Source organism: Cydia strobilella, chromosome 24, assembly GCF_947568885.1.
Source record: "Cydia strobilella chromosome 24, ilCydStro3.1, whole genome shotgun sequence".
Lineage (NCBI taxonomy): Eukaryota > Metazoa > Arthropoda > Insecta > Lepidoptera > Tortricidae > Cydia > Cydia strobilella.
Genome location: NC_086064.1, coordinates 1,083,487 through 1,101,641, shown reverse-complemented (window position 1 = coordinate 1,101,641; position 18,155 = coordinate 1,083,487). Strand labels below are relative to the sequence as shown.

Below are 18,155 nucleotides of genomic sequence, written 5' to 3'. Positions count from 1 at the left end.
CGCGGTCTTATAAAGGGAATAAAATGTGTCTTCTTCAAGCAAAAGGTGCCACTTTGTCGCTTGCATTAAGGACGGTCTGACTGGTTATTTCAGTTATTTGTATAAGTTGTATAAAGATACTAGCAAATTTCGTCAACCTTTCGTCACAAATAATTAATGTTGTTGCCTTTATAATAATAAAAAATAAAGTATGTGTCACAAATAATTTTGAAATTTTAAATTTATAATAGTTATTTACTTTTAGTGGCGAAAATGTATGGAAAATGGATGTGTTTCGTGATATTAGGTAAGTGAAAAATCCTAGAAAAGGGAAATAAGCAAGCAAATATGTAAGTTTTATTTAGGATAAACAAGCTGTATTTTTATATCGCAGATCGATTGGCCCAATTACTACCTTGGCATTGTATTTTGTACAGGATGGTTAGTAAGTCTAGATGATGTTTTTTTTTTCGGAAATTCTGGAAAAAAATCAAGGTAAGCCTTAAATATTCGCAAACTATTTAAAAAACGTATAATTTCGATCCCCAGCCGAAGTTTCCGATCTTTTTCAATGTGGAATCTTTCCAACGGCACATCAGGCCCCGTACTCCGTAGCCAACACGCCAATCGCTAACGCTCCGTAGCGATCGAAACGCAACTGTCGCTGTCGCACTAATATGGAAGAGTGATAGAGAGACACAAAGCGTTTCGTTGTCGAAGCGATATCGATTGTCACCTTGGCTAGGCTGGCAGTCTTTCTAATATAAGTTATATAGAGCGGTTTAACAGACCGAGGCAATCGAAACGACAAGTTAGACCCAGAAGTTCAACTGAGAAAATTCATTTGCCAAAAAATAATAGGTTTGCAAAATACGCCTTAAATATTCGCATTCACACCTAAACCTAATGGCCCGAAACCTAAGCTCTTATTTTGAAGTCTGGTTTACGACAAAAATAAACTTTTTAAAGGTCATCATTGCATCGCCGTCAGCGCATCGGTCCAATGTTATTACATTTATAACATTTATTACAAACGCTATTCGGTAGTGAGTCTAGGTGTCGGAGAGAGATAAAAGAACTTAGATAAAACCTCTTGGTCTAGCACCAAGTTTTCAGACAGACAGAGTTGCTTTCCTATTTTTACTATTAGTAGGGATTATTGAATATTTTTGGCAATTGAAAAAAAAAACAATTATTGTTAACGATGTTCTGCTATTTCGTGAAACGGTACCGTCAACCGGAGTGAATAGGGATGGCTGGGGTGAATAGGGAAACTTAAAATTTGATTTACGTGACAAATGCTACTTAAAAAAATCTTTAAAATTTCTTCTTCTTTTTAAAAAAAATATTACCCACACAAATTGTGTGATTCCATTGAAAATTATAGTAGATTTTGTATGATTTGTGTGGGTAGTTATTAAGAAATTGTCAGGTAAATTACATTTTAAGTTATGTCCCTATTCAGTATTACACACACAACACACACAGGCAATTTTTTGCTTACCGGGCGGCTCCATCACCTAAATCATATCAATTTGTGTTTTAAACAAATAAATAATTTTGTATTTGTATTAGTATTCACCCCAACCATCCCTATTCACCCCGGTTGACGTGATGGTATATAAACTCGTCCTTTTGTTAGGTACACCGAGCCCCCTTTCGTAAGTGACCGGGGATTTTAGGTAAAGATTATAATAAGTGTAAATAAATATTAGTAGGAAGATATCGCTTTTATAAAAGTTGCCTGAGACGATATCTTGGTAAGCGATCGCCGATGAACAATAACAAGAACAAGATATTCAAGATACTTATTGCAAATTCAAGGTAAACCCCGTTATACCAACAACAACTAAACTGATCAAAAATAAACTATATATCAATGCAATAAGTTTTAAAATATATTTAGGTAAAGCTGAAGTAGTATCTAAAATTCAAAGGCCAGAGTTGGTAAACATTTTATTGGCACTTGTGTCGTTTTAAATGTATTGGAATATACCGGTTGGTCCGTTTTCCTTGTTTCATATGTTTCTTCGAAGGGCTTGCACACAACATGCCAGCTTCACTAATAATATATGGGAAAAACACATATATAAAATAAAGGGATTCGTTTTTTTAACCGATTTCAAAAACGTTGGGGTTGGCCGGTCGAAATAATTAGCAGATGGAGCCAGCATAGCTTGCCCTGTCAATCCCTAGAATTGTGTCAATTTTTTGTTTTTTTATTGAAAAGGAACCTTATTGTCGATGGCGCTTACGCCGCACGATAGCGTCGCACGGCATTGTATTTATATCGGAGCATTGTTAATAACGGCGTAAGCGCCATCGACAATAAGGTTCCTTTTTATAGAAAATACCACATATTAAAACGAGTAAACAACTTACGTTTTTAAGTCGAATTTTGCTCAATTTAATCAGCTCCATTTATTATGATATAGGAAGCCAACGATAACGAGAAGCTTCAACAGAAGCACCCGTTGACGAGCCAATACAGGCACGGTCGCGTTTAAAAAAAAGAATTTTCCAAATCGGCCACCCATACTTCGGGTGTATACAGAAATCGGGTATATGCGAAAAAAAAAAAGAACCCTATGTCATCAAAATCTTTACAGATCTCGTCATCGTAACCTGCGGCAGCCCTGGTAGATTCTACCACGACTACCACACCAGTCATGACAAGAATCCGTGGTCTGGGGACTGGAGCCAAGGCTGGCCGCACGACTCGTTCGGGCAAACGACCCCTCGGCCCACCAGACGGAGGACCACAACTGCAAGAGTTGTAACTGAGAGGTTGTAGGGCTTTTTTATCTGCTTCCTACCCCTACCCTCTTGCTCCATCTGACCCCCATGACCCGATGGTCCTAGGTTCGAATCCCGGTAAGGGCATTCATTTGTGTGATGAACACTGATATTTGTTCCGAGTCATGGGTGCTTTCTGTTTGGTATATATACGTGGGGTAACCACACTTCGGGGCTTTAATTATTTGTTTTATTAGAAAATTAGCGATAATTAAATACAGCTAATTTTAACAACGGAGTTACTGTAGTATACTATTGAGCATTAACTGAGCCACAATCAAGTGTTTTGTATCACCAATTTAATGTCACCCTTTATATATACATATGTGTTTATCTATAAGTAGTAATATGTATATAGTATGTGTTTGTGTGATTAGGTATTTATGTGATATTTTGTTATTGTATTTGCATGGCTTTTGTCTGTATTATTAGCAAATAAAGAACTGAATACTATTTATATAAGTATGTATATCGTCGCCTAGCACCCATAATAAAAGCTTTGCTTAGTTTGGGGCTAGGTTGATCTGAGTAAGATGTCCCCTAATATTTATTAATTTATTTATATATGTGGTAAACTCAGTCCACGGACACACTAAATTTGCATCCACTTGACGACACATGACACAATGTACACGTTCAAAATCAAATAATTTGAATTCTTAGCTAAACACAAAAATTGTTTACGGTCGCAATTATTTTTGAAATTTTATTACAGTACCCCGACCCCAACGCTTCCTCAACCCGTTGTCAGAGACGTCGAAATAAGACTGGGAGAAAGCCAGACAACTAACTCCCCCACTCCAAGTCCCAGACCTATAACTTTAATACAAGATGAACTGTCTCTCGTGAAAGAGCAAAAGCCTCAGAGTGTGATAAATTCTAGCCCGAATCGTAATAATTTTCAAAGTGTAGCAGTTGAGAATTTTAAAATCAAACCACAAGCAGAAATGGCTTTATCAAATAATGATAATAAACCAGTCATTCCTGCGTCAGATAATAATAATGGTTTCGGAATAGCAATAGGAGATGATAATTCCGAGGCTGAACCTATTAAACAAGAAACTTCTCTTCCAAATAACGATGCCAAACCTCAAGACAGCATTGGAACTGATCAAATTGCACCTATAAGTACTATAGATTCAGCTGACAATACAGCTAAACCTATCCATGCAGATACAAATGAAAGCAAAAAGCCCGTTACAGATGATGATGATTATAATGAACAATATTTAACATCGATAGACGCAGCTTTAGGTGGTATTAGAGGAACTAATAATGGGAAAGATACAAAAACACCATTGTTCGATGAGAAGGCGAGTATGTGGCATGTCGCTATTTATGAGAAAAAGAAGGCATTGACTGATGAAGAGTATATTTATACATGTGGAGGATCGTTGATCAAGGCTGATATAGTTATTTCAGGTAGGTTTCATGATATTATCTTGAGATAACGTCATTTGATTCAAATGTCAACATTGCTGAACATACGGTCAAATCAGCAACTGTTATAATATTAATAAAGTCATAAAATTCATGGTCTTCGTTTGATCTATACTGAGCGAGGCCAAGGTACTCAAATATATCTGCAAAGTTTAACGTCTTGAACCCCAAGGTGTACAAAAAATATCTATTGGCGGCCACAACCGCTTTAGCGAGCTGCATAAAATTGCATTGAATGGAAGTTTATGGGTCAGAGTATAGCAAAAGGGGCCCCATTTTAGGACATAGAAATTTTTCATAAAAAAATTTTTTTTTCTCATTTTTGCAACTTTTTTGATTAGAACTTTAAAGAACACATTAAAATAAGCATCTTTTATTGATTACAATTTTTTGATTAACTTGCCCGTTTAAGAACTACAGCGGTCCAAAGGGGGCGCATATGTCCCAGACGCTTTTTTCCCCAAAGAGTAATATTTCCGAGAACAAGCCCTTCTTACCCTGAGCCGACGGAGCCCCGCTACGCGGGGCTCCTATTTCTGGGCGGTTTGCCCTTCGGGCATCTGAAGCTACCTAACGAACCTAACCTACCTATCTATCGACTTAGTGTGACTATCGTGAAAACATTACTCTTTGGGGAAAAAAGCGACTGTGACATACGCGTGTGATTAAATTAACTACTGAAAAAATTAACGCCTGGTTAAAAAGCAGAATGGAGAAAAACGTTATTTTTTTTCATCGTAAATTTTCTAAGTGTCTGGCTCCTTAGTAATCCCATGGCCGAACTCGCAACTTCAGATCGCTCTAGTTCCTAAATGATCAAGTTTATAAAAAAACTTCTCTCAATAAAAGAGGCTTATTTTAATGATTACTTGAAAATAAAAAAATAAAAAGGAGCAAAAATGCAAAAAAAAAATGTTGCTCGTAAATTTTCTAAGTCCTAAAATCGGGCCCCTTTTGCTATACCCCAACCAGTTTATGTGGCTCAGATTTAAAGATGCAAAATTAAATGACAGTTACGGAGTTTCTGTGCCGGCCCGAGTCCTTCATCAGGGTAGAGCGGAATCCCGCTGCCACGCCACTCCAAGCGTATTTTGAGCCCGCGCCACACTCGCGTCTTTTAAAACTTTAATTTTTTTTTCTCATTTGTCATTTTGGCGCCCCCCTTGCCATCCGTGGCGCCTAGAGCGGCCGCTCCACTCGCTCTACCCTAGATCCGGCCCTGTTCCTATATCATAAACTCATTTATGAATGCTATATTGGTCCCTGCTTTGTTCAGCGGGGCACTGCTTCTGGTCCCCCGTGTGGCAGGCGCTGCCGACGACGCTGTTCAGGGTGGCAGCCGGCAAGCTGTATCCCGGCTACGATGACCCGAGAGACACGAATGCACAGTATTCTGAGGTAAGGACACATACTCCATAGTGCTGCAGCGGGGCACTTCTGGTCCTCCGTGTGGCAGGCGCAGCCGAATGACGCTGTTCAGAGTGGCTGCCGGCAAGCTGTATCCTGGTTATGAAGACCCAAGAGACACTCAGGCACAGTAATCTGAGGTAAGAACACAAGCAATTATGACCTCTATAATGTTGCAGCGGGGCACTTCCAGGGACCGGACAACCCTTTCCGCGATAAAACCCTTTCAATGGGCGACACTTAAACACGGCTAACACATTGAAAGACTTTCCCTTTTGAGCTGCAAGCCCATTCATACCCTTACCTTTGACTAACCCTTACCGAAAAGCTAACCAAAAATAAGGCTAGCACTTAATAAGGGTTACCCTTATCTTTAAGCGCTTTTTATAAAGGTTTCCCTTTGCGTGAAAGAGACAGGATTAGTATATATCTACGGTAGTGTATGAAAAGGAAACAAAATACGTGCCTAGTCAAAGAACGCCGCCGTCGCCGCCGACGATCGCTCGGATTCGAAGTAATGTGTGCTTTATGAACAAGGTAGACGACTTAAATTAGCACGCTTATATGCTAAAAGGGAAGCCCTTTATAAGGCTAACCCTTATAAGCAATATGCAAGGTGTTGGTGAGCGGATGATAAGGGTTTTGTAAGGGTATTTGGGCTACCGATTACTCAAATGTGGTAGCTTTATATAAGGGTTTTTAAAACCAAAACAAAGGGTTTCGTCTGGCAAAGGGTATGGTGAGTTAAGCCTTATGCAATACCCTTATAAAACCCCGATAAGGGATAGCGGGCCGGTCCCTGGGCACTTCTAGTCTCACGTGTAGTAGGAGCTGCCTATCTCTATCGTACTAATATGGAAGAGTGATAAAGAGATAATAGCGTTTTGTTTCGTTTTCTGCATACTATTGCCATCGTGCTCGGCCCCCAAAGGTGGCAGCCGGCATCAATCTGTGTCCCGGCTATGACGCTCCGACCACACAGCATGGCAGGTCTCATGGTTGATATTGATATTTTGCCCTTGGTTCTAACTGTCATTCTGTTATCGCACAGCGCTCCGGACAGGGATCGCCATTTTAGCCGGGTGGTCTATTCTATATTCTAATCCGCAAATCATGTCGATAGTTCGATACCACCCTAACAGCATTTATACGTCATTATGACGTCAGTGACGTCATTATGACGCCATTTTTTTTATTTTTTTATTAAGAAACAAACAGTCTTATAAAACAGATGAGTTTATAAAGTCACTATTACGCCATTACGCCATTATTACGTCATTATGACGTCGCTGACGTTACTTTGTTACCTGCCCAGGTAGCAAAAAGACGTCAGCGACGTCATAATGACGTAATAATGACGGCATTATTACATCATAATGACGTCGCTGACGTCATAATGACGTATAAATGCTACCTGGGTGGGCAGACAGGACGAGCCGTTGCCGTTTGTCCATAGCTTTTGGACTAGTTTTATGGTTTTACAGTACTAATAATTTTATATTTACAGATTAGAAACATATCAATATCAGACATGGACATGGACGATCCGTGCAAGCAGCTAGACCTAGCGTTCATGAACCTGGTGACGCCGTTCAAATACACCAGCGTCGTCAAGCCGGTGTGCTTCAGTTTGGACTGGAACTTGGAGACTTTTAGGGAGCTCAAGGAAGGGAATACAGGAAAGGTTAGTGTACAACATTGACAAACGCCTCGTATAGTAAAAATTGTGACAAATTAAATTAACGTTTATTTCGAGCTCATGGCTCATAAAATGTTAGACTTACAATACCTATAACTTAAAAAACTATGTTAGTGACAATAAATATCTTAACTAAATTTACAATGTTACTGAACTGTTACTGGGCTTGTGAAGTCCACAACTGCATTATGTACGGACAATCAATTCTATCCGCAATCATAGACAGGATCATGGTATAATAATATACTCCGCCTGGTACTCTCTTCCGAGACTCGTGAACCTTTTAACAGCACGATGACGTAGGCTTGTGTCAGTCACGTGGTTCTCGAGTCTCGGAAGAGAGTACCTTGTTTTATTATACCATGGACAGGATGGTGTTGGGGCTGGCGCGCACGCGCCGTACTAGCGATGCGGCTCGCAGGCGCATTGCTGCTTTAAAACAGGTTACGCGCGCCTCGGCAAACATTTGTGAGGCGCTGCAAAAGCGCGGCAGCCCCATCAACTCCCGGAACGCATTATTTATTGAACTTGTGACAAATGCTACGAAAAGTCATGTGATTATTTCCATACATTATTTAAGTTTCGAGTTGCGTTTTCTACCAACGATAGTCCCTTAAAACTAGTGTTTACGCCAATTCTTGGGATTAGCCAAGCGGACCCCAGGCTCTCGAGTCGTGGCAAAAAGTATTAATGCTCGAAAGATTGTGATTTTGGTTGACACGATATTAACAGTCTAAAATCAATGTTGCAGCTAGCATAAAGTAACTTATACTAGAGCGGTACTGTCATAGTAAATATTGTAACCCCAGTAAATTCACTGCCATCTGTCGACACACTTTAAAACTAAAAATGAAGATTTATAAAAATACGATAGAATGTATTTAAATATAGATAAATGATTTTTTTTATTTGCATTAATTATTTTTATGATTTTGACCCATGTTCTTTCACTGATATGCGTTAAAATTGTTAAATAACAAACGAAACCGTCTACGCCCTCTATACGAGTGTAGGCCAAAACTAGTGGCGCCCTCTGATCGAGAATCAAATTTTCGTGATTTTCGAGGCACGTTTTTTCCTTAGACTGTATCCATCTATTACGGAGTTATATCTATATTTGCAGCTAGCAAGCTGGGTCGCTTTAGAGAACGGTGAGTGCGTACCCCGACGACACAGCTGGCTGTCTCTCCCGTCCGTCAAGAACGATTTGTGTCAATACAAGCTACACTACAAAACCACTGGAAGCGACATAATCTGCGTCGGTGAGATAAATAGTGAGTGAGTAAGCGAAGACTTTTCAACCATGTTTAGAGTTCCGTACCCAAAGGGTAAAAACGGGACCCTATTACCAAATTACTAAGACTCCGCTATCCGTCTGTCACCAGGCTGTATCTCATGAACCGTGATAGCTAGACAGTTGAAATTTTCACAGATTATGTGTTTCTGTTGCCGCTATAACAACAAATACTAAAAACAGAATAAAATAATCCCTCCCTCCAAACTTAACCTTTTGGACGCCAATGATGGATATATCGGCACCGCAGGTCCAACGCCAAAGACGGATTAATCGGTCAAAGACCACAGAGCAACATAGACCTACGTGCATGTGCATAAGGTTCAATTTCAGCTTAGACACTTCGGTGACGTGGCGTCCGAGTGACAGCTTTTGTGTTTGACACGGCGTCAAAAAGGATAAACCTACTTTTAATTGCCTTAACGACTTGTTCTTCAATAAACATTGCACGTTATTTTTAGAAACAACTACGTGCGCTACTGACAGCGGCAATGGCATGGTATTTTACCAAGACAAGATCCCATACCTCCTTGGTGTTGCCACCGACCCGCCCATCCATCGCCAATGTGCCAGATTCCACAGCCGCAGCTACGCCATAAATCCCATAATCAACGAGAGTGAACTTTTAAGGAAATACTTGAAGGGCATTACTGATGTCTACAATTTGGGAGAGTGTGAGAACTTGTACAAAAATCCGACTGAAAATAATCAGAAGAATGAAACGGACAGTGGGTTTGGGGATGGATTCGTGCAGGTACGTAACGGCCCAGGTTTCTTTGGCTCCTTTTGGTTTTTTTTTAAGGCTCTTTGTCTGCTGTGTTTAAAGGAAAGTTGCCAGTGCTCCCGAGGATGAATCCGTGCAAGCTTGTAGTGTCGACATTGTAACAACAGTCACCAAAAAGGCAACTTCACTAGAGTTGCAGGCGGCGGTTGCTGCTTAGCATTAGAATAAGAATAAGAATAATAATAATAATGAGAATGAGAATGAGAATGAGAATGAGAATGAGAAAGAGAATAAGAATAAGAATAAGAATAAGAATAAGAATAAGAATAAGAATAAGAATAAGAATAAGAATAATTTATTGACAATAGAAAACAATTTTACAGACACATGGATACGGTGGATCCCAAACTAGGTTATGCCTGTGGGCTCCTAGAATGCAGTTGACATTATAGAATATTACACCTATTTTATTTAAATTTGAATAATTAAGACTACAAAACCACTACTACTATAAAAGGAAAAGTTAATTTAAGAAGAGATTAATTAAATACCATAATAATACCATAGTAATATGTACCATTTATTGCAGTCAATAAATGAAATGAAATGAAATTAGGCCAACGGTGCCAAACAAGCGTATGACCTTGTTTGGCACCGTATAAAAACATAGCGACCTGCAGTGGTATTTGCATTGACTTTATGTTTATCTAGTTTTTAGGGTTCCGTACCCAAAGGGTAAAAACGGGACCCTATTACTAAGACTCCCTGTCCGTCTGTCCGTCTGTCTGTCTGTCACCAGGCTGTATCTCGTGATCTGTGATAACTAGACAGCTGAAAGTTTCACAGATGATGTATATCGATTGCCGCTGTAACGACAAATACTAAAAACAGAATAAAATAGAGATTTAAGTGGGGCTCCCATACAACAAACGTGATTTTTGACCGAAGTTAAGCAACGTCGAGCGGGGTCAGTACTTGGATGGGTGACCGTTTTTATAGTTAACGGAACCCTTCGTGTGTGAGTCCGACTCGCACTTGGCCGGTTTTTTGTTCTAGATTGAACCACCTGATGAAGACGGCATCGTGTTCACCGCGCAAGGCATAGGCTCCATGCCCGTGCCGACGCTGCCGGGCTCCAGCGCGCCCTCGTTCCAGTGGCACGTCGGGGTTTACAGCAAGCGCTGGACGCCGTACATGCAAATATGCGGCGGGTCACTCGTAAAACGCGACTTCGTTATATCAGGTCATTAATCATCATCATGGTGGCTTTTTGGCATAGACATAGTATATAAATACAAGTAGTTATAAACATGAAACCGAGCGACCAGGGGTAAGAGAAAGACATATTCATGTATTGACAGTTTCATGCTTGTTTCATGTATCCTTTTCTCTTTCACTCTTATAAATTTCGATATTTCGCCATCGCCTCCTTGCTATGATGCCATAACCCGACTATGAAAAAATAAGGAACTCTATATTAGTACATTTATGTAACAAATTGTGCAATTTTCAACCAATAGGGTACTTATTGTCGCTTGTCAGTAAGGCGCTATTTCCATATAGCTTCAATTAGAAATCAACCTTATCAACAAACGACAATGTGGTACCTTTTGGTTGAAAACGTCACATTTTCTCTTTCCTCTTATAGATAGGAATCGCAATAAGACTATCTTTCTCTAGTAAAGAGTGTCAGGCCCTTGCCTTTGGTGATCCAATCTTGGATGTAGGCCTCTTCCCTCTTCTTACACTCCTGTCGATCTTGTGCCCGATTCATCCGGTCCCGACCTCCGTGTCGTCGGATGTCGTCCACCCAGCGCTGCGGTGGTCTATCTCCCTCGGGTGTCCGCTCTGGGCCTCTATTCAAGGACTCGTCTTGTCCATTCTTTCTTAATGTCTGTTCATTCCACAACACACACACACACACACACACACACACACACACACACACACACACACACACACACACACACACACACACACACACACACACACACACACACACACACACACACACACACACACACACACACACACACACACACACACACACACACACACACACACACACACACACACACACACACACACACACACGCGCGCGCGCGCACCTAAACAGTACCTATACACCCAAAATTGCACCACCTGTAAACCTACTAAATTTAGCTCTGTAACTAGTATTATTGTTATTACCTACTGATTAGTAACTTCTTTAAATTTAAGTATAGTGTCTTATTGGCATTTCGCACAAATCATGTCACTGATATTTCGTGTCTGGATTGGTTACCTACGTGACAGGCCACGCCTAGTGTAGGAACCGGTACAACCGTCATTGTAAATGCATAAATGTACATAAATTGTCCCTTAGTTTTAAGACCAGTTAATTTTGTTTCTGCCTAATACTTTGTGTACAATAAATGATTTTTACTTTACTTTACTTTATTCTCGCAATGTGCCCCGCCTATGTCCACAGGACAAAGAACTTTGTGGTGCAATTTCGGGTAATTAGATAAAGTTCCTAAGTATAAATATTATGTACTGTCCGCGCGCCAATTCCGTGCATTCGGAGGTCGAGGAAGTGGGGGGGTGTGAGCCGCGCCCGTACGTCAAAATGACACAACTGACCACTCTGTCATGACGCCCAACATTCCTTTTAACATTCCTCATCCGTGCAGGGAATCACGCGCGGACAGTATTTTTAATTTTGTCGCGTATGTTCTGTTCCTCAAGGGGCCACGTAAGTACCTCTATGGTATAGTTGCTTTTAGGTTGCAATATAAGCCTGTGATATTGATTGTTTCAGCGGCCCACTGCTTTTGGGACGACGTGGGCGGTCAGCAGCCGGCGAGCCAGTTCGCGGTGGCCGGCGGCAAGCTGTTCCGCCCGTGGAACAACACACAGGACACTTACGCGCAACATTCTGATGTAAGTAACTAACGTTTTAATTATGTGTTACTTACGACACAGTTAACGCTTAGGCTTGGTATTAGGGGGTACTGGCTTAAAATTTATGGCCTGATATTTTTTAAATTAATTTTTAACAAGCAGAAACGTCTGCGATCGATGCTATTAAGCTTAGAATAAATTTAAAAGTGGAGGTCTTGGTGGCTCAGTTGGCAGAGCGCTGGAGTATCGATCTAGAGGCCGTGAGTTCAAGTCTCACCCAAGGCAGTAATTTTTCCACTTTTAAATTTATTCTAAGCTGATATTTTTTTTTATTGATTTATCTTTTTCATTTATTCTGTATAATATAAGCGCTATTACACAATTCACAATACGCGCGTTACATACGTTTTTTCGGGACAAGTTGTGATTTCGTACTTATTCTGCCCGGAATCAAGTTCTGCAAACCAGCCAAATTGCATCCAAAAAAAAAACCGGCCCTCATTAAAGATGTCGTTGTTTCACCGCGCATAAAGCAGGGGACCTAAATGCATGAGAATGGAGACTTTAGAGTCTACCCAGGTAGCAAAATGACGTCAAATGACGCCAGCGACGTCGTCTTGACGTAATAACGCCGTCATTATGACGTCGCTGACGTCATTTTACGTCATTTTGCTACCTGGGTAAAGTCTAAAGTTTAGACTTTCGCAGATCATAATTTAAAGCCCGCTCCAGACTACGCGGCGCGAAGCCGCGAACGCGAATGCGGAGTCGATTTCTCCGATTAGCGAACTAGACTCCACACTCGCGTTCGCAGCTTCGCGCCGCGATTCGCGCACGAGTGTGGAGAGCCCTTAACGTGTGTTTTTGTCATGTCCTCAGGTATCGAAGATAATCCTGCCCGTCCGGTTCCGCGGTGGCACCACGAGCTTCCAAGATGACATAGCCATCCTCCGGCTGTCCAGCGCCTTCACGTACGCTCCCGGCGTGCAGTCGGTGTGCGTGGACTTTAACAGGGAGTTCGAGTTGAAACAACTGCAACCAGGGAACATAGGAACAGTAAGACCATAGAGTAACTTATACTAGAGCGGTACTGTCATAGTAAATTTTGTAACCCCAGTAAATTCACTGCCATCTGTCGACACACTTTAAAACTAAAAATGAAGATTTATAAAAATAAGATAGAATGTATTTAATTATAGATAAATGATTTTTTTTATTTGCATTAATTATTTTATGATTTTGACCCATGTTCTTTCACTGATATGCGTTAAAATTGTTAAATAACAAACGAAACCGTCAACGCCATCTATACGACTGTAGGCCAAAACTAGTAGCGCCCTCTGAACGAGAGTCAAATTTTCTTGATTTTCGAGGCACGTTTTTTCCTTAGACTGTATCCATCTATTACGGAGTTATATCTATCTTTGGTAACACCAACGTACCTTTCAGAAACACAGTTGAAGGGTACACGGAAAGAACATGTCTAGTGTAAGAGGAAAAACACCAGAGCACAATTGAAACAAATATTTATTAGGGAATCACAAAGATGAGAGTTAAATTTAGTCATGGATAGTACGTGGCGTGGTTCACGCTCAAAAACCGATCTGCAAGATGGAGGACGCTCCTAGCAAAGAGGATATAATAAGATAGAGCGGTACTGTCACAGTAAATTTTGTAACGGCTGTAAATTCACTGCCATCTATCGACATACTTTTATACTAAAAATGAAGATTTATAAAAATACGTTAAAATGTATTTAAATATGGATAAATTATTTTTTTATTAATTATTTTTATGCGTTAAAATTATAAATAACAAACGAAACCGTCAACGCCCTCTATACGAGAGTAGGCCAAAACTAGTGGCGCCCTCTGATCGAGAATCAAATTTTCGTTTTTTCCTTAGACTGTATACATCTATTACGGAGTTATATCTATCTTTGCTCCTAGTGATGTGTCATTCCGGTTATAGTAGTGATGTGAGGACCGATAAATGACGATGCTGCCTTTTACTAGTTACTTAATTTAGTAACATTTTGAGTAATCGAGGTTTTAAAATTTGGAACCATGTCAAAATGTATGGTACTTCCGTGACCAGGTCTTTTTTAACTAAGAAAATTGTAATATTGTCTTCGGTTACCGCGATAGTTACTCATGAAATAAAACTATGAAAACGGATTATATCCCCCGTCACCCGTTGACCACGAACGCTGTAAAGAGTTCGAAACGTCGGGATGTATTATAAATTCAATATACGCGATATAATCCGTTTTCATAGTTTTATTTCATAAGAAAATTGTGTTACATATATTATACAGTGGTAGCAAAAGGTATAACTAATAGTTCATTAAGAGCTCTACATTTTGAAATGAAAATGTCATTTTCCGAAAAAAGTGACTAGACATGTTCTTTCCGTGTACCCTTCAGTTACGCAATATGAATGCGTACCGTATTAATCGTAAACATGAAGAAATCAACGTGTTATGACTTATGTCACAATTTCGTCTCAGCGAATTTATCTGTTAAATTGTAAGGGTAATAGAGATGTGAAATTTAAAATTAAAATAATATAAATATTCTTTTCAAATTAAATTTCAAAGGGCATGTAAGGGCAAAGTCGATATTCAGGTCGAACCATAATACTCACAATCGATATGTGATAACCCCGTAAGAGTGATAAGTATAGATATATGTAAAAACAATAATGTTAGAGTAGGATAGCGCTTTAGAGAATAAAGAACACTTCCAATATGTCGTTGTTTCAATCAGCGAGTCCTTACAAAATTATCAATTGCCATCCAGATAATGCTATTTTTATCAAGTATCAAACAGAGCAGAATATTGAGGCCGCATATTAATCATTTAATTGACGACCAACCAAAACCAAAACCAAAAATAACCTGGAAAAATCACAAAAAGAATTATTGCATTTTTCACGTACAAATTTAATTGAAAATGAAAATGAAAATGAAAAAATATTTATTTAAGATAAGTAGGTACAATAAACTTATTAAGTAACCTATATTTACAGACTTAAATTCACTAATTTACTATGTAAGAAACTTATCTTAACGTGCGATGCAAACTCGGTATCTGTGGTCCCCGCACTAGGCAAGCCTGCATTGCGGAGGCCAGTATACTCGGTGTGGTACAGATAGGGTATGAATGATGAATGAATGATTTATTTGCATATGAATATTGGGTTACATATGTAGGTGTTGGGTACAATATTTTGAGTTTGTTTCACCAAGATTCTACCTATACAGGTGTACATGCACTGTATATTGGCTTGATTCGCTACTAACAGTAGTAGAATTTCGCTAAATCACAGAAAATTAATATTACTACTTAATTATAATAAGTATCTTACAGGTTAGGTAATTATTACTCATATTCGTTTAAGTTGAGCTTTATTTATTGCAGATCCTCGGCTGGGGTTTGACGGAACAGAACGGCAGTCCATCACAGCGCCTCACGTACCTGGACCTCCCGTACATTGACGTCGAAGAGTGCTTTGCGGAGTCCGAATCCTCCTTCCTCAAGTACATCACTAGCGACAAGATTTGCGCCGGAGACACTATTACCGGTAAAACACTAATTTTAAGGGGAAGGCTAAAAAAACCGGCAGGCTCAAAATAGTACTGGGACGGCCAGCTCTATCGCATGATTTGAACGGGCTGGACTCTGGTGTGAGTCTGGTGGAGATCGCGAGGTCTTTACCCACCTATGAGGCTAGATTACATAAAGATTCGAGGTAAAGAGAAGAGAAACGTACATTACATTACACAGCGTTTTATGCCATCTGAGCTTAGTTTTGTGCGCTTATTCTCAACATTTCTAAGCGGTTTTTGACTTACGCGATTTTGTTTCAGGCAAGGCGCTCTGCCGCGGGGACAGCGGCGGCGGCTTCGTCCTATACTCTTCCGAGATCCCGTACCTCCACGGCGTCGCGTCCACCGCCGCCGGCAACCAGAACCTTTGCAACGCCTTCGCTCTGGCCGCCTTCACCAGCCTCTACGCACACCGCGCTTTCCTTAGAGACAACATTCCGAACATAGACAAGGAATGTATTAAACAAGAGACTACAACACAGTCCACACAAAGGGTAAATGTAGAAACGGCTCTGGGGACAGTGGGAGCTGTGAGTACCACAGAGGTTCCGACATCAGTGTATACGAACGTGCCCTATTTCCCTTACCCTAATCATTTTGTGTGCAATTGCAATTGTAAGCCTTAGCTTTAGTCGTAATAAAATGGAAAGAGAGAATGTCTTTTATTTTAATTTATTACGGTGAAAATATATACCTACGCTCTACATCCTATAAAGTCGGGCACAGACTGACGTTCAGCTCGCGCTCCTACTGACTGCTCTGAACCGCCGCTTCCGCGGACTTCCGGTTCGAACGCCATCTTGATAGTAGCCTCGTGATTAATTACTTTGTTTTTTGCTCATTAATATTGTTTAAAGTGTAATATATATAGCTTTATTATACAGTAATCTAATGTAGTAGTGTGCAGTGAATGGAGAATTAATCTCAAAGCGTGTTTAACCACCATTTTGGAGTCAACGGCCGGTAGTCCACGTGCTTCTCGTAAAATCCAGCTATCGGTTTTACGAGTCAACTACAAATAATAACTACCGAACAACGTCGTGCTCTAAGAGCATTTGGTATTTCTACCTCTAACCGTGTCTGGCTAGAGCTCTAGAGGCCCATTATTTTATTATTTACCGTACACTGGCTGAAATATTAATTCGATCCCACGTGGATCCCACTTTGACGTTGGCGAAATCATCGACACTATCGATGGAGCCATACTACCTAAAGATTGATTGATTGACAGCTCTGACGGACGTCAGTGACGTCACAAGGGACGCCTCTGACCTACATCTTAAGGGTGAATGTGTGCCTCGCTTCACACATGATTCTAGATTAGCTCTCTTTGTTCTCTTGTTGATTTTCTTCTAACTTGTTAAGATTATAGTCCGTTAGAAGGCGCACCACATACGAGCTGAATTTATCAGAATTTCAGCACCGAATGTCACTGAATAATAAATAAGGTTTATAGAATAAATTCAGATATTCCATACCATAGAAATTCCGGTGCTGAATTTCAAACAATTTTACCTCTACGCCTCCGCGCCTAGGATCGCCTTAAGTATATGTGATAAAAAAGGTCTGTATTTTTATGGTATTTTTAAGTATATAGGTATGTTTTCAAAATTTCTTGGCTGGATTTCTTATTAAATTATTTTTGATTAAAGCGCAATCTAACTAAAATCAAAGATAGATATAACTCCGTAATAGATGGATACCTACAGTCTAAGGAAAAAACGTGCCTCGAAAATCACGAAAATTTGATTCTCGTTCAGAGGGCGCTACTAGCTTTGGCCTACTGTCGGATAGATGGTGTTGACGATTTCGTTTGTTATTTAACAATTTTAACTCATATCAGTGAAAGAACATGGGTCAAAATCATAAAAATAATAAATGCAAATAAAAAAAATCATTTATCCATATTTAAATTCATTTTATCGTATTTTTAAAAAATCTTTATTTTTAGTTTTATATGTGTCGATAGATGGCAGTGAATTTACTGTGGTTACAAAATTTACTATGACAGTACCGCTCTAGTATAAGTTACTATATGCTAAAATATAAACGTAGTACTATCCTAGGCAAAAACTATGCAAAAACCAAAAACGTTATTACCTAAGTTCCCTTTTTATCATTAGATGGTGCTCTCGTCAAAATGAATTAAGTTTCCCTACTTGGCAATAGAGGGCAGTGTATTAAACCCTGTCAGAGGTACGATTTTATTATTTTACAGATTTTAATCAAACTAATTTGTAGTGGAAAAATAACAGATATTATTTCAAAGAGTAGTATTTACAGCAATTACATTTCTATAGTAGTCTGTGTTGGAATTAGTACG

General features: G+C 39.7%; 1 protein-coding gene across 1 annotated transcript; it reads left to right on the top strand.

Annotated features, from left to right (window-relative positions):
• Positions 1–136: 136 nt before the first annotated feature.
• LOC134752281 (uncharacterized) lies at positions 137–16,488 on the top strand. The gene is made up of 12 exons (XM_063687922.1): positions 137–286; positions 2,589–2,766; positions 3,491–4,197; positions 5,492–5,613; positions 7,130–7,306; positions 8,445–8,595; positions 9,077–9,369; positions 10,396–10,582; positions 12,140–12,261; positions 13,102–13,278; positions 15,645–15,807; positions 16,094–16,488. The coding sequence occupies exons 1-12, from the start codon at positions 253–255 to the stop codon at positions 16,456–16,458; spliced, it is 2,676 nt and encodes an 891-aa protein (XP_063543992.1). The 5' UTR covers positions 137–252; the 3' UTR covers positions 16,459–16,488.
• Positions 16,489–18,155: the final 1,667 nt, after the last annotated feature.

Coding starts and splice junctions, on each gene's coding strand:
- LOC134752281 (XM_063687922.1), top strand. CDS start 253: ATGTATGGAAAATGGATGTGTTTCGTGATATTAG. Junction 287..2,588: donor GATGTGTTTCGTGATATTAG/GTAAGTGAAAAA, acceptor AAATCTTTACAG/ATCTCGTCATCGTAACCTGC. Junction 13,279..15,644: donor AACCAGGGAACATAGGAACA/GTAAGACCATAG, acceptor TATTTATTGCAG/ATCCTCGGCTGGGGTTTGAC.